Raw genomic sequence first — 15,325 nt, forward strand, 5'->3', positions numbered from 1 at the left:
CAAATCACACCATTTGGCCCCCATCAGGACTTCAAAGACAAGAGGGTGAGGCAGAAAGTGTAATTCCATCGAGATAAGCGATCCAGAGAAGCAATGAGATCAAGAGAAGGAAACTAAAATCCTGAACAGGAGGGCAGAAGTTATGTCTTTTCCACACACCTGTACCAGCTTTCTCTCCTTGTAACCTGGAAGAATCCTGCTCTCTTTACTTCTCTCTCCACTCCCAGTTTCCCAGGCATTGACCTCCAGGACTCTTCTTATCGCAGCACAAAAGAATCTTTATGATTTGCCACAACTCAGTTCTTGTGTCAATTTGTACATTGGGTCACAGCTCTTATAACTGGTTTAATCATTCTCACAGTGTTACAGTGTTCTTTTCTCTCTAATATTATGCCTACAGTATTCTTGCAGCCACTATCAAGTTAGAAACAAGTTCTGGAGTTTCCCCCGTCCCTTGCCCTAAGAATCTGCACAGTATTGCACATGTGGTGGTGAAGCCTCCCCCCCCCCCTGCACAGCACTTGCCGGCGCTTGGGAGAGTGACTTGTTGGCATGTGCAACACTTCCTCCCTAGCTGCAGGCCAGCGGGAGGGAAATTGTCCATAGTTATGGACAACAGTATATCATGCAAAAACCCCAAACTGATTACCAGCAGCCAAAGGTCTTGGCAATTTTTGAAATGGTCATTTTTCAAAAACTTTCCTTTGGCTGCATCCGTATAAACAAAAGGAAACAGTGTTAAAAATAGTTGCAGGGGTGAATCAAGTGCTCGATTTCTGAACTGTTCACTCAGGTTTTATGCAGAGGGGCATGGCACAGTGGACTGCCCTACAAGTGATCCTTTTCACTGAAGTAACCAGGGACATTCCAGCAGTGGCGTCACTAGGGTTCACATCATCCGGTGCGGGATGCCAGCGCATCACCCCCCATGCAGTGGGTGGGGCAACACCTCAGGTGGGGGGGGTGTGGTGATGTACCATCAGTCCGCCCCCATTGGTTTTTTGGCTGTACCTTTTGATAGAACAAAGACAGAACACATTCTGCATGAAATTATGCATTGATTGATATATAACATGATGGTATTACTCCTCCACACTGTTATTTTAGTGATTTTGGTCACTAGTGGTGTCACGCCTCCCCTCAGGGTGTCAACTTACCCTGAGAACCTTATTGCAGCAGTTCTCAAACGTTTAGCACTGGGACCCACTTTTTAGAATGACAATCTGTCCCAAGACCCACCAGAAGTGATGTCATGGTGGAAGTGACATCATCGGGCAAGTTAAAATAAATAAGAATAAATAATTGAAGTAAAACAAATAATTAAATAAGGGGAAGCCAGCCCTGTTCCACCAAGTGAATTTCCTCTAGCCTGCCTGCAATAGCACCCCCCTCCAAAATCAGTAAGATTTTCAGCCCTACCCAGTGCCCAGTTCAATTTAAGAACTTCTGTTTCAACCAGATCACTGTCAGGATCCACCTGGCTTTGCAAGTCTCAAAAAGGTTCACCTTATCAGCTGAAGCCTCTGTTTTGATCCTTTTTAGTGGGGGGGGGGGGTGGCTGACTTCTGGAGCACTTGTTTAGCTCCAGGTGCATAGGATCAGGACCATTCTGATAGCCTTGCACTCTCCTTCACCTGATTTTCCACACCAGCCAAGGCACGTTTGCTTACTCGTTAGTAAACTTGACTATGAGGCTTAGTTTCACTTTCCATAGGCTCAATACATTCATCTGCTTGGAGGGAGGGACTTCCTTCTCAGGTGTTTTTGGGGGCTGCATTCTTTGGATCAGGACCATTCTGATGTCGATGGATTCCTCTCAGCCTGCCCTTTCCGACGAACTAAGGCAAGTTTGCCTACTTGTGAGTAAATGCGCGATACGGCTCACTTTCACTTTCCATAGGGATCCATGCATTTTTGTTCTCCGGTTTTTTGGCCATAACTTTTGATAGAAAGGAAATATTTCACTCTGGTTTTTGCATTGCATTCAGCTGGAAATTCTGCATCCAACGGTGTATAATATGATAGGGTTACTCCTAACCACCACGATTTTAGCGTGACCTCCCCAGTGCCGTCACCCCCATGCGCATCACCTGGTGCAGCCCACACCCCCCTAGAAATGCCACTGCATTCCAGAATTCCAGTGGGAGTTGGAATTCTGCATTCTGGTTTTCTGAAAGTAGCACTCACCATCTTTTCAGAGGCAGATATACCACTATTCATCCTACCTGTGCCTTTGTCCCATGAGAAATGGATGGATTTTGTTCTGATTTCCTGGGACATCAGGCATGGCACCCTGCAGTAGTCTTCAGCACTGGGTTTCTCTTCTGCCACTGACTGGATGTGAGGGTGAAAGCAAGTATCACATTAAACCTGTTGTTCAAAGACGAACTTAATGCAGAAAGTGGTCCTTTAATTTGTAAATTTTAGCCATGAACCGGAGCTATCATGCCAAAAATCCCCCCTGATGTGACAGTTTGCCCCCAGGACAGCTATTTGCAGTAAGCAGCCACTTGGGTAGCTTTGTGAGGAGGGAAGGATTTACTGCATGAAAGTGGCATGGGAGGGAAGTGTTAAAATCCCCTCCTCCATCGGTCACACTCCCAGGCTAGATTGGATTCCCCCTTTGGCTAAATTTTATAGAAAAAAGGACACTTCTGGTCCACTTCCACAATAGACACACCTTCTAATGAATGATTTAATGCAGTGGTTCCCAAACTGTGAGCTGCATGACTCCCCAGGGAAACCAGCCAGGGGAGCTGCAGAATCCTCACAAAAAACCTGCCACCCTATGCAATGTATAGGATTGTAGCCCTAAGGGGGAGCCGCAACCAGTGGCCCAGTAGTCAAGGGACCACAAGTCAAAAATGTTTGGGAACCACTGGTTTAATGACACATGTAGTTTGATTCTTATATCTACTGAATTAGAATAAGGGGGCTCTGTCCTGTACTGTTACTGGAGACTGAGTTATCTGAGCCACATGCTAGCTCCTTCACACGTATACCTTGCTGAATGGGAGGGAGGGTGCAAACTGGGTGGGAATTATCTTTGCCCACATGGTTGCAACATTTACATTGAATTCATACATGCTGTAAGGAAGCAGCTCCCAGATGGCTCAGTGCTGGTGTAAAGAGTATGTGGTTTCTTTTGTCCAGGAAATTTGCTGTCGATCCTATTGGTTAAGGTCCATGCGACACAAGGATAGGTTTTCTGTGGGCCTGAGAGCAGCATCACTGCTCCTTCAGTGATGAAGGAGTAGTGATAGTCTGAAGTCTGCAGGAGGACTTGAGAATAGTAATTGGCTAAATAATAACATATCCCACGCAAGTGCAATAGGAAAGTGCTACGATCTCTCATGTGCCCACCACATAAGACATGATTATGCACACTTATGGCTTGAGCCTCATGTACACAATCAGTTCAAAATGGAGTGATATATCAGCAGGAATGTTACATACAGCAGGAAGTGTATACAGAGTGGTAGTTCTCACTGGATCATAGTGAAAAAGCACACTACGAAATACTTCTGGTATTGGGCCTTATCTAGGGCTATTGAGCTTTTTCAAAGAGAGCATGTCCACAAATATTGCCTCTGGTTATTGCTTTGCTCATGATTTGGGCATGTTTGGTTTACAAAACCTCATCTCTGACAGATACAACAGTGACCTCACACTTAGCAGACGCTTCCAAGACAGTGGGTCACTATATGTTTAATAAAGTGGCACATATTAAACCCAAGTGCAGTCTGGTGGGAGGGTCTTCATTGGGAGGGTAAATAGAATGCCAGATTCAAGGAAGTGGCAGGGAGATGCAAGTATTTTGTGGTCTTGTGTGTTCCCTGAGGCAACTGGTGGGCCACTGTAAGATACAGAAAGCTGGTCTAGATGGGCCTGGGCCTGATCCAGCAGGGCTCTTCTTATGTTCTTATGACATCTCCACTCACTGCAACACCTTGGCAATTGCTCCAGCATGACTAAACAACTTACACATCACACACAAGGAATAGAAGGGCATAAAATAGAAGAATCCTATCTACCTTGGGAAAATCTGCTCTGATGGATTTCTGCATGCTGTGAAGCTGTTAAAGGCTCAGAGTCTTGGTTCAATTTTAAAAAAAAAAGGTGGCCATCACGTCTGACCACAGTAGAGCTCTTCCTCGCAGCCATAAATAGTAATCCCCACCCTATTAATCCCACAACCTGTCATGCCTTCCTTCTGCTGCTCTAGCTTTAGTCTCTCTCCACAAATCAGACTCTGTTTGCAGAAGCCCAAGTAATAAGGATTACTTGAGACCATAACGGCATTTATAGCTGACTCTAGTAGCATGTGGGATGGGGGGAGGGGTGATGAAGAGATATGAGGGACAGAGAAGTTGGTCATAGCACTGCCTGGATGATCTGGCTGAGTTTAACCCTCAGGCCCAACAGAATTATAGAGAAATGCTGTCATGTTGCGTATGAAGGATCTGAGAAAAGGGCCCTGGCTGAAGGGGCTGAAGAAGCCTGTTGTTACCAGGTGTTATGTTATGTAGGCAATCAGACAGCTTCTCTCTCCATACCTCAACTTCCTCTTCATCAGAGTGCTCATGGTGGCAAAATTTGTTGTTCTTCTCCTTCCTGTGAGAGAAGGAGCTGCTTGGGGCTGCCGGGAATTCACCCTGGAGGCCTCCCACAGTCAACCACAATCCCATTATTATTAATGCACTCAGCAGCTATGGAGCCATTATAACTAATGGGGCCACAAAGGAGATTGTGGGCTCTGATGGTAAAGGGGGGGGGGAACGACACAGCTTCCTAGAGCTGATGGTAACTCTTCCCTGGGTGTTGTCAGCCTGTGTGTAGCCTATGCTGGGGGCAGCCAGAACTTGGGAAGTCCAAGAGTTTCTCGCACAGAGAGTATTTGAGCTTCATTTATTACAGTGGCCCTGGCTGACATAAACAGTTTTGAGACTATTGCCCTCATATTGCAGATAGAGGGATTGTACTGCAGATGTGGGAGATTGAGGTTGTACTTTCCTAAAACTCCCTTCTGAGTTCATGGTAGAGATAAGATATAAGAATATGGGCAACGCTATTTATATTAATATTATTAATTTCCTTTTTTGGCTGTGAAGTTCCCCACTGTGCAAAACCAGCTCTGACGTATTCTTTCCCTGTCACTTATAATTAAAAAAGCAACATGGCTATCCCCCCCCCCCCAGCAAGGCTATCCCTATCTGCCACACAGTAGCAGGCAGACTGGAATGGTGCTCAGAATATTGTGCTAAAATCTGGTTCAAATTTAAATGCAGTCTATGCAGAAAGGCCCTAAATGGCAGGAAGCTGGTACAGGCAGTCTTGTTCTTCTTGTCCTGGCAAAACACACTGCACTTTTCCCCTCAGGATTTTAGCCACATCATCCAGTGCTTCTGCTAGGGTACTGGGGACTGTGGGGCAGTCTTGGCTATTCCTCTGCTTCCATGGTGCCCCCTTCACCTCTAGATGGCATACGGAGTGTTGCCACTACCATCAGCACTGAGAGTTCATGGCCCAGCCTGGCCAAGTGGGCCCTCAACTGGGGCCCAAACTGGCTGGTCTCTGATCACTCTGACCTGATCACCTGAATCTCTTGCAACCCTGGGGAGTCAGAGAACTAAGCAGGGATTGCTGTGAGCTGGAGAGACCTGCAAGGGAATGGTTCTACAATACTCTGTATTACATAGAAAGTGCTTTCTCTTCCCTCCAAGAATATCCCACTGTCCTACTTGTATGCTGCATATGAAATTTTACTGCCTGAAAGACATAGCTGTACTTCAGAGAAAGTGTTTTTGTCAGTGGGTGAGAGATATTGTGCCAAGACCAGTGTTGTCTCAGAAGATGCTTGTTTTGTGGCCCCAAATTCCTCCTGTGGACTGATCATTACCAGAGCAGGAAAGTTTTTCTAGGTCCTTCCTGTCCTGCTCATTCTCATGTTGCCATTTACCCACCCCTGCTGCCTTATCAGATTCTTCTCCTGCAGTCCACAAAAGTTACTCAGTAGAAACAAGACAAAACAGAAATCATGGGGTGGGGGGGGGAGGGCTCCTGGCTGCTACAGACTTCTCTTTGTATCTCAGTTCCATGGGCAGCTGCGGATGTTAGATTTGTTCTCTTTGTACACTGGTGCAGATTAGCTGATCTTTTCTCATGCTGGATGGAAGGTCCAAGTCCCCTCTGCCCATCCTAATGCAGAGAACACCTGAGTGTTACCCACAGCATATGTTCAGCTTCTAGTACACCACAAACAGAAATGGGCTCTCCTGTGGTTTTTAGGTTTCAAAAGACCCTTTCGTGTTTCTTAGCAGAACCAGACCTGCTCCCATCTGGAGCACATCCGTGAAGAAGGGATGTAACTGTCAAGTGCAGGGATGGCCCAAGACCTCCTGAGGCCTGAGGTAGCATGCCAGAAGCTGCCCCCCTTACCTGATGATGTGCCAGCCTCTGCTCCTCCCACTCTCCAATGTTTAAGCTCAGCACTCTCCTCCTCTCCCTATTTCCACTTTTTCTCTTTCCCCCTTTTTTCAATCCAGGCAGTGGAAGGACAATGAACAGCAGAGACACCCCTCACCAATCTGGCTGCTTGAGGTGACCGATTTAGTTAGCCTCATGGATGGGCCAGTCCTGGATATGTGCTTTCTAAGTCACAGGATGTGGTGATGCCGCTAGCTCAGATGGCTTTGAAAGAGGATTAGATAAATACACAGAGGATGTCTATCACTGGTTACTAGTTATGATGGCAACATGCTGCCTCCAAGATCTGAGGCAGAGTGCAGGGAAGCAAAGATAGAAGAGGAATATGCCTTCAAGTAGATAGCATGGCAACTGGTGGGCCACTGTGAGAATAAGGATGCTGAACTAGGTGGGCCTTTGGCCTGATCCAGCAGGGTTTTTTTTCCATGTTCTTAACCCACTCCTATTCTTAAGAAAGGGTGAGAGCCGCTGAGACCATTGGGTAATCTACTCAGAAAAGTTGCTGCAGAGAACACGATGTCCACTTTTCACCACACTGAAGGTTTCACAACCCTCTTGCTGCGAGAACCTCTGGGGACAATGTAGTCTCTGTTGGACCTCTCTTATGCCCTCTTCACACAATTTCCAACACGGAAGGCAGAAATTTTATGACGGGCACATATTGATAACGGAATAATGAATACATATGGATCCATGTTGCCATGTGTGTACAAAAGACATGTTCAGCAGCAGCTCTGAAGGTTTGTGTTGGAAATCTCATCTTGTGTAAAACAGCCCTTAGAATGAAGTGACACTGTGCCAGGTGTAAGCAAAATACGTCATCCACCTACCCAACCACTCACCTCAGATGTGACTGACTAGCTTGTTTGAAACCATTTTAGAAATTAGCCATAGTGGGCATGCACAGGACATGGCAGGGGCTACTAGGATTTGGGATAGGCTTGACCCTGGGAGTGGCCCAAAGTCTATAGAATGCATGGGAACTCAGGGCCCAGTCCTCTCCAAATTTCCACCACTGGTGCAGTCGCAATGCAACCAAATGTTCCCTTACCTTGAGGAGGCCTCTATGACTGCCTCCCCACCACTGGATGCGGTGCACACACAATTCGCACAGCTGCCCTAGCACTGGAAAATTGGATAGGACTGGGCCCTCAGGCAGTAGAAAGAAAAGGGAGGAGAGTAAGGAAGAACTGAGCTTCCCCAGTTTCACTTCTGGTCCCAAGCGTGACTGATCAGTACCAGCATAAACATGACATTATTGTAGGTACTACAAGGCTGGATCTTGAAAACATAGTGATTGGTGGCTCCTCCAAATGTCCAAAAGTGGAGTGTATACAGGAGATCACTGAACAGGGATGAACTACCCCTTTACACCAGTGGCCTCCAAACCTTTTCAACTGGGGGATCCCTTGACCTACTTGGCCATTGGCCGTGGCTCCCCATTAGAGCTACAATCCTATACACTGTATACCGCAGCAGGGTTTCCACAAGGATTCCACAGCTCCCCTGGCAGCTCCCCAGGGAGCCAAGACCCACAGTTTGGGAACCAGTGCTTTATACCTTTTAACTACTATGTCATCCTTACAGTGGGCATAGCTAAGACTACTTTCAAGGGTGGATCCCCTCTTCCGGGACAGACCCCTTTCAATGGATGCACTAGAGAGGAGGTCGGTGGGTGCTAAGCACTCTTAGGCCACAATCCTACCCACACTTTCCTGGGAGTAAGCCCTACTGACGATAATGGGACTTACTTCTGAGTAGGCAGGCATAGGATTGGCCTCTTAGGCTGCACTTTCCTGGGAGTAAGTCCCATTGAACTCAATGGTACTTACTTCTAAGTAGGTATGCATAGGATTGGGCTGTTTGTCGTTGTAGATACCTAACCAAAGGAAGGAGATACCGAGGAGGGTCCTTCGTAAGCTGGTGATCCGGTTTCTGGGGCTACCTTGGCTGGTGGAAGGTGAGTCTGGGCGTCCTTGCTGGGTCCGGGGGAACAAACACAGCAGGAGCAGAGAAAGAGGAGGGGTTGGGGGCGCCCCCTGGTGCCGGAAGCGGGCGGTGTCCGTCCTATAACTCTCAGCGGAGCCGGGAAGGGTGAGGCAAAGCAGAGCGGAGCGTACTTTGGAGCGAGAGCAGCGCAGCCGCGGCGGGCTCTTCATCGCGCCCTGCACGAGCCGGGGAGGGATCCGAAGAAGGTGAGTGGCCCGCAGCCCCACCAGCTGGGCGAGGGGGAAGCGGGCGAGGGCTGGGGGCAGAGCCCGGGCTGGGAGGTGAGCCTTTCTGTGCCCTGGGTCAGCTCGGGTGCGTCCGCAGCCAGGGGCATCCACGGTGTCGCGTGTGTGGCTCAACGTGTGAAGCGGGTATGCTGGTCCTTGGTATAGTATTGTGCCTGCTGCACCTGGGGAGCCCGTCGAGGGCACTCGGAGCTCACAGGGCATGATCTTCTGGGGGTCCTTAGAGTTAGTAGGATCCGTCTTTTCAACACGGGCAGAACCAATTTGGGGGGAGCTACTCAGCGCCTATTAATACAGCTTGATTTCGAGCACAATCCTATGCTTATCTACTCAGAAGTCAGCCCCATGGTCTTCAGTGGGACTTACTCTCAGGAAAGTGGGCATAGGATTGCAGCCTCACAATTATTTAAATACAGGTCAATTTGATTTCAGTTTGAATTCCCCCATCCTGCTAATGCAGCCATTTTCAACCACACTGGTGTGCCACAGGAGCTTGGGGGAGGGTCATTTATCAGAAGGGCCATTGGGGGATGTGAGCCCCCCACCAACAGCATGGTGTGCCTTGTCAATTGTCAGAAAACTGATGGTGTGCCTTGTCCATCTTAGTACCTTGTCAGTGTTCCACGAGACAAAAAAGGCTGAAAATCACTGTGCTACTGCATGCTTGGACCAGGGATTCTCACCCCCACGAACTACTGCGATTCCTAGTAGGGATTCTAAATTTCAGGGTTAACCAGGTGTGTTGAGGAGCTTGGAGGCAGCCACCTCTGGGGAGGACCCATCTCAAAAAACGAAGGGTGTCATAGATCCTTCCCAGCATGGAAAAGAGCAAGCCAAATGGTCTATTGAATTCTGGTGCATCCTGGAAAGAGAATGTTTATGTTAGATAATGGGCACTGGGAGCCTGGTACTACATATTGACCCTGTTCCACATGTGAGATATACTGTATTCTTATACTCACTAACTAATCCACATTAAAACCCCCCCCACCTTGATTCTGTATTATCAATCATTAGTATAGATTTCCCATCCCTCAAATGTACATGTACTGTATTGAAAAAATGACAAAGCCGCACCCTTTTACCATCCTTTCGCCATTCCTGCTATGACTACAACAGAGCTAAAGGATATTAAGTGATAACTAAAGCCTTGCGGGATCTTAAAAATGCATCCCTGAAGTCTGTTTCTCATTCACAGGAATTCACAGAGTGGAGCTAAAGTGGGTCGGGAGAGGTGCCTTGACAATAATCTGGTTTTGAATTTTGCCCCAGGCTAGTTGAGCCAGATAGTACGCATTAAAAAACAAAGCAAAAGCAGAGCAATTCAGTTATAGGACCCACACTTACTACAGAGAGCTGCCTATTTAGCAAAAAGTGGTTATGATGGCTTAACGGAGTTTCCTTCTTGAACTAATAAACAAGAGAAGTGTGCATTGGCAGATCCACCATAAGAAGAGTGGGCTACTCTTTTAGACTTGCTGACCAAGGGTAGGTATATATTGGGGGCTTGTCTCCTTGGATTTATGATTTTAGCAAGTTCTTGGTCCGATGATCAGTTTCAGAGTAGAACCCAGTTCCCAGGAACGGAGCCACATCCTCATCAGCTTGTTGTTTTTTTAATAGATTGTCACCATATACAATCCCAAGAATAACGAACTTGTCCTATCCTTTCTTGCATTTGTAAAATTGGGTTAAGCCATTTCTGCGCAATGTATCATATATGCAACAGGGACCAAATGTGTACGCCTGTGGGCTGGGCAAAAATGGGTTAAACATGTTTACAGTGTGAAATCTGAACATTATAAAGGTAAACATACAAAGTCACCACTTTTCCTATTTCTCAGTAAGAGAGGGGGAATGCAAAGAACAATGGCATTTTTATCTTTATAATAAAAGAAAATTAAATGCAACAGTTAAAATAAGTCTGTATTCTACCTGTGTTCTCCCCAGTCAGTAGGGAGACCGACTCCCAACACATTTCTCCATTTACACAATCTCTGGTTCCAGCCTGCTTGAGGAAGGGCCAATCAAGGGTACAAGGCACTTTATTTCAGAACTGTGAAAAATTTCTTTCTAGTTCCTTACAGTCCTAGTAAGGATGCAACAGCGTGACTTTCAGTTGTGGAGGCCTTTCAAGGATCCTTGACTTGTTCAAGCCACCATTTGCTCAATCATTTAATTAAACGACCTAAAATAAACTAGGATCTGGACAACATTAAAAACAAAAAAACACCAGCAGTCTTGCGTGTCATTTTAAGACAGCCAAGAAGCGCATGAAACAGAGAGGTAGAAGGAGAAGAGGGAAATGCATCCAATTCCAGAGCAAGCAAGGAGAGGATGTTTGGAGAAGCAGTATCAATAGTTAAGGGAAGGGATAAGGTAGAATACATGAGCACTGGCTTACTTGGGATTCTCTAGGGACTGGAGGGGAAAACATGCAGCAGTTCCTGTCTACTAGATTGGAACTCTCAAGAGCTTGATCTGCAGGGGAGGAAGTGCTCCTTTGCCACACACACACACACTTCTTCCTTCCCCTCCAAAGCAGAATGTATGGCAAGTGCAGAGGAATCTTGTAGGGAGGTGGCTCAGCCCCCTCCAGTTCTTAGGGAACCTTCATGTAAGGACCTCTGTGCAGCGTCTGATGCCTCTTTTCCCCTTGCAGATGCCTGAACCTGGAGAGAGCCACTGACAGGATGTTTGCTATCCACCCTCTCAATACCTCCCAGACACCTCCTGCCACCACTGCAGTGAACTCCTCCAGTCATCCTGAGCTGGTGAAGACTCCAGCAAGTGCTCCTTCTCCTGCCGCTCCCATTTTCTCTATGACCTTGGGTGCCATCTCCAATGTTGTGGCACTGGTTATCCTGGTACAGTCCTACACCCGCTTCCGGCGCCGCTCCAAGGCCACATTCCTGCTTTTTGCCAGCAGTTTGGTGATCACTGATCTGGCCGGCCATGTCATTCCAGGCTCCTTTGTGTTGCGTCTCTATGCCACACGGAAGGGCTGGGCAGCCATGGACCCCTCTGGGGCCTTCTGCCAATTCTTTGGCGCCTCTATGGTATTTTTTGGATTGTGTCCACTCTTTCTGGGCTGCATAATGGCAGTGGAGCGCTGTGTGGGTATCACTCGTCCTTTGTTGCATGCTGCCCTGGTAACACCAGGTCGAACAAAGCTCTCCTTGCTCGGACTGTGGGCAACTGCCCTGGCCATTGCCTTGATGCCTCTCTGCTACTTTGGGAAGTACGCAATCCAGGCCCAAGGCACCTGGTGTTTCATCAATGTACGAGAGGCAGAAACCTGGCCTGAGGTGACTTTTGCCCTGCTCTTCTCCTTGCTGGGCTTAGCCTCGCTGCTGATCGCTCTCCTCTGTAACACATTCAGCGGACTCATCCTGGTACGGGCCAGGCTCCGTGGCCAGCGCAAATGTGGCTACCGGCGGGCCAAAGCCCATGACATCGAGATGGTGGTGCAGCTGGTGGGAATCATGGTGGTTTCCTGCATCTGCTGGAGTCCCTTGCTGGTGAGTGGGAGAAGAATAGCAGGTTGGGGACTGAAAGAGCAGAACCATTGCAAGGGATCAGATGAGTAGGGAGGGGAATGACAGCAGTGGTGCAGCACAGCAAGGCGGCACTGTTCTTGTGGGAATTTGTGAGGTCAACAGAGTGGGTGGCTAACTGAGTCTCATGATATGTGGAACTCGATGCCTTGTGGAGGAATGGGACCCTCTGATCAGGGAAGGTGTTTTCCAGGAAGGTTCAAAACAAAAAAAATGTTCTGGCATCTGTAGCACTGAGAGGCCAAAGCATCAGCTCAAACTGATGCATGACGCTCAGGATATCTGTGAAGCAAATTTGGTACGTTCTCTTCTCCCTTGAGATCCAAAGAATGGACCAAACTTCTTTGTCTTATTGAGCTCTTGGAGGCTGAGGACCAAATCCTATCCAACTTTCTAGCACTGACAGATGCAATACAGCCCTAAGGTAAGGGAACAAATGATCCCTTATTTTGAGGAGGCCTCCGTCACTGCCTCCCCCACCACAGGATGCAGCTCATGGCCTATTGGCATGGCTGCATTGGTACTAGAAAATTGGACCGGATTGGACCCTGAGAGTCAATTGTAAGCTGATTGGGTGAGGATAGCATAGTGACGACACCTGCAGATTCAATCTGGAGGAAGTGGTGGATGTGCAAGGGATCCTGCTACTGTTTCCAGTGTCTTGGGTCACTGGATGAAGGTGGTCAGTAGGAAGATTTGAGCATACCTTAAAGTCCTGTCCTCTCACAGCTGTATTTTCCCCCCTTTCCCTCTCCCAGGTCTTTGTCATCTTGTCAGTGAGCAACTCTCACAGGACTCTTGACTATAAGCACCTGCTATTCCTTGGTGTGCGCTTGGCCTCCTGGAACCAGATCCTGGACCCCTGGGTGTACATCCTGCTACGACGTGCAGTGTTGCGCAAGCTCCTTGCTCTATTCTTACGGCGTCCTGATCTAAAAGGAATGCATTTTGACCGCTGGGAGGCCAGTTCCTTCCAAAGCTCTGAGCGCAGTGTTGCAGCTGGCCGCCTCTAGTACTGGCTGGAGCAAGCAGGGGCAACTTTCCTCTGAAGACCTCTTTAGAAGCACTTAGCACATGCCTTGGAGCCAATCGCTGAGATTTGGGATTCCAGGCCCTTGCTGGTAGTGCTGTGGCACAGGAGCCAACATGGCAGGCTAAACTGACTCTGATACAAGTGAGTGATGGGCTCCAAGATTGTGGAGCAGCTCCCTGCCTGGCTTTGGGACTTCCTTGTGAATAAGAGGCACTGGATCCTTTTTGGAGATGGGTCAAAGAATAGTGATACTCTGAGGGAAGAAGTCATAGCTCACTAGTGGAGCATAACCTTTGCATACAAGAGGTTCTGGATTCATTTCCTGATACTTCTGATAAAGTAGGGCTGGGAAAGGCCTCTGAGTCACAGAACCTGGAATGCTGCTAATAGAGGAGACAATACTGGACTATATGGACCAATGATCTGACTCAGTATAAGGCAGCTTCATATGTTTTGACAATGTTGTCACTGATGGGGAGAAAAACCATGATTCAGTGCATTCTGAGAACATGTAACCCTTCCTGGCCAAAGGCATGCACTGCATACAGAAATCATGATCATTATTGGTGCCACGGTCCCAACATGGCTGTTCAGAGTAGGATCCCACCCATGACTCCTGGTTCAACTGTACCTCTCAGGATCATAAGGCTTGCTTGTGGATCAATTACCAGACAGGGAGGCAACTTCTATGATCATAACAACAGTGACACTTGAGTAGCATCCTTGCGTAGCATCTGCCTTTGGGTAAAGCTATTCTGGTACTTCATCATCTAGAATTTCCTGATTAAACAGAATACGCGATATCTAATCTGCTATCCTGCAGAGTTCTGGTCACTTTTAGTCCATGATAAAGGCTCCCCATCATGACCCAGAGGCTGTTGCATTACAGAGCTACGCAAATGTATAAACTACTGCCTTTCCCCAGGTGGTAGTATCCATGCAGCCTCTTTCTACACCTGAAATTTGTAGGTTGTGTATAAACTATGTTGGAAAGACCCAAAATAGAGCACATGGCTGACAAAGTGATACTTACTTGGGGATTCGAGGAAAGGCTACATTAGAAAGGCTTTGCTGGGTGGTCAACAGGGCTGGAAATGTGATCTCCTAAAGCACTGGCACAGGAAGCTCCTTCCAGAACTGGGGACTTAAAGGACGGCTCATTTGTATGATTTTTCCACATAAGAAAGGAGATGACTTGTTATCAAGTAGATTGACAAGAGGAAAAATATCAGGACTAGTATGAATTTCCATTAGCTGAGGAGGCTACCAAGGACCTGTAACATGCTATACTATGCAGAAGTGGGCCAGCTGAGAGGTTGTTAGTGGGATGCTTTGAGTGCTGCTATACTCCATATTGTGGGATGATGTTGAATGGCTTCTGACACCTTCACTGTAAGGAGACTGTCCAACTAGGAGGCAACTCTTTACATAGAAAAAGCCCTGAAAAGTATTGGCTGCAGGGCCAGTGAGGCAGGGGGAGCCGAGTTGTTGCGCGTTAATCCTCTGGCCTGTGGGAGCTGTTAATCAGCGCTGGACGCTTTACTACAATAAAACATTATTGTGGAACATTCTGGTCCATTACGATTTATTGTCTTCATGTCACTGACTAAATCCCAGCATTCCTGCCGTCAATTGTCTCTGCCAGCCCTACTAATCTGGTAGGGAGAGTTCCCTTTATATCCTTCAGTATGCTTAGTCCTCATTTTGTGGCTTCTCTGCCCTACCTGTTGTTCTGAGACAAGTCTGGCCAGCTGGATGGGTGTTGGGCAGACAAAGCCTGTGCGTCTGGAGCCTAGAAATCTGACTGAATTGTGGCAAGCAGGTCAAATAACAAAGGAAATTTTAAATATTATCTAGGAGGGATGAAAACTGGCTGCCCCCTAAAGACAAAACCTAGATCTCTTCTAACACTTCAAATATGATGGCTGAATCTGAAGCAACGCCTAGTGTTATCCCAGGGCCCATTTCCTTTGTATACGCATTTGAGTCCTCTCAAAGTCAGCATACGCAGACAC

The 15,325-nt window shown here is 47.5% G+C and overlaps 1 protein-coding gene across 1 annotated transcript; it reads left to right on the forward strand.

Moving 5' to 3' along the window:
* The first annotated feature begins 8,603 nt into the window (after positions 1–8,603).
* Positions 8,604–14,990, forward strand: PTGER1 (prostaglandin E receptor 1). The gene is made up of 3 exons (XM_066617767.1): positions 8,604–8,681; positions 11,383–12,241; positions 13,036–14,990. Exons 2-3 carry the CDS (start codon positions 11,414–11,416, stop codon positions 13,288–13,290), a joined length of 1,083 nt encoding a protein of 360 aa, XP_066473864.1. The 5' UTR covers positions 8,604–8,681; positions 11,383–11,413; the 3' UTR covers positions 13,291–14,990.
* Positions 14,991–15,325: the final 335 nt, after the last annotated feature.

This window comes from Tiliqua scincoides, chromosome 2, assembly GCF_035046505.1.
Source record: "Tiliqua scincoides isolate rTilSci1 chromosome 2, rTilSci1.hap2, whole genome shotgun sequence".
Lineage (NCBI taxonomy): Eukaryota > Metazoa > Chordata > Lepidosauria > Squamata > Scincidae > Tiliqua > Tiliqua scincoides.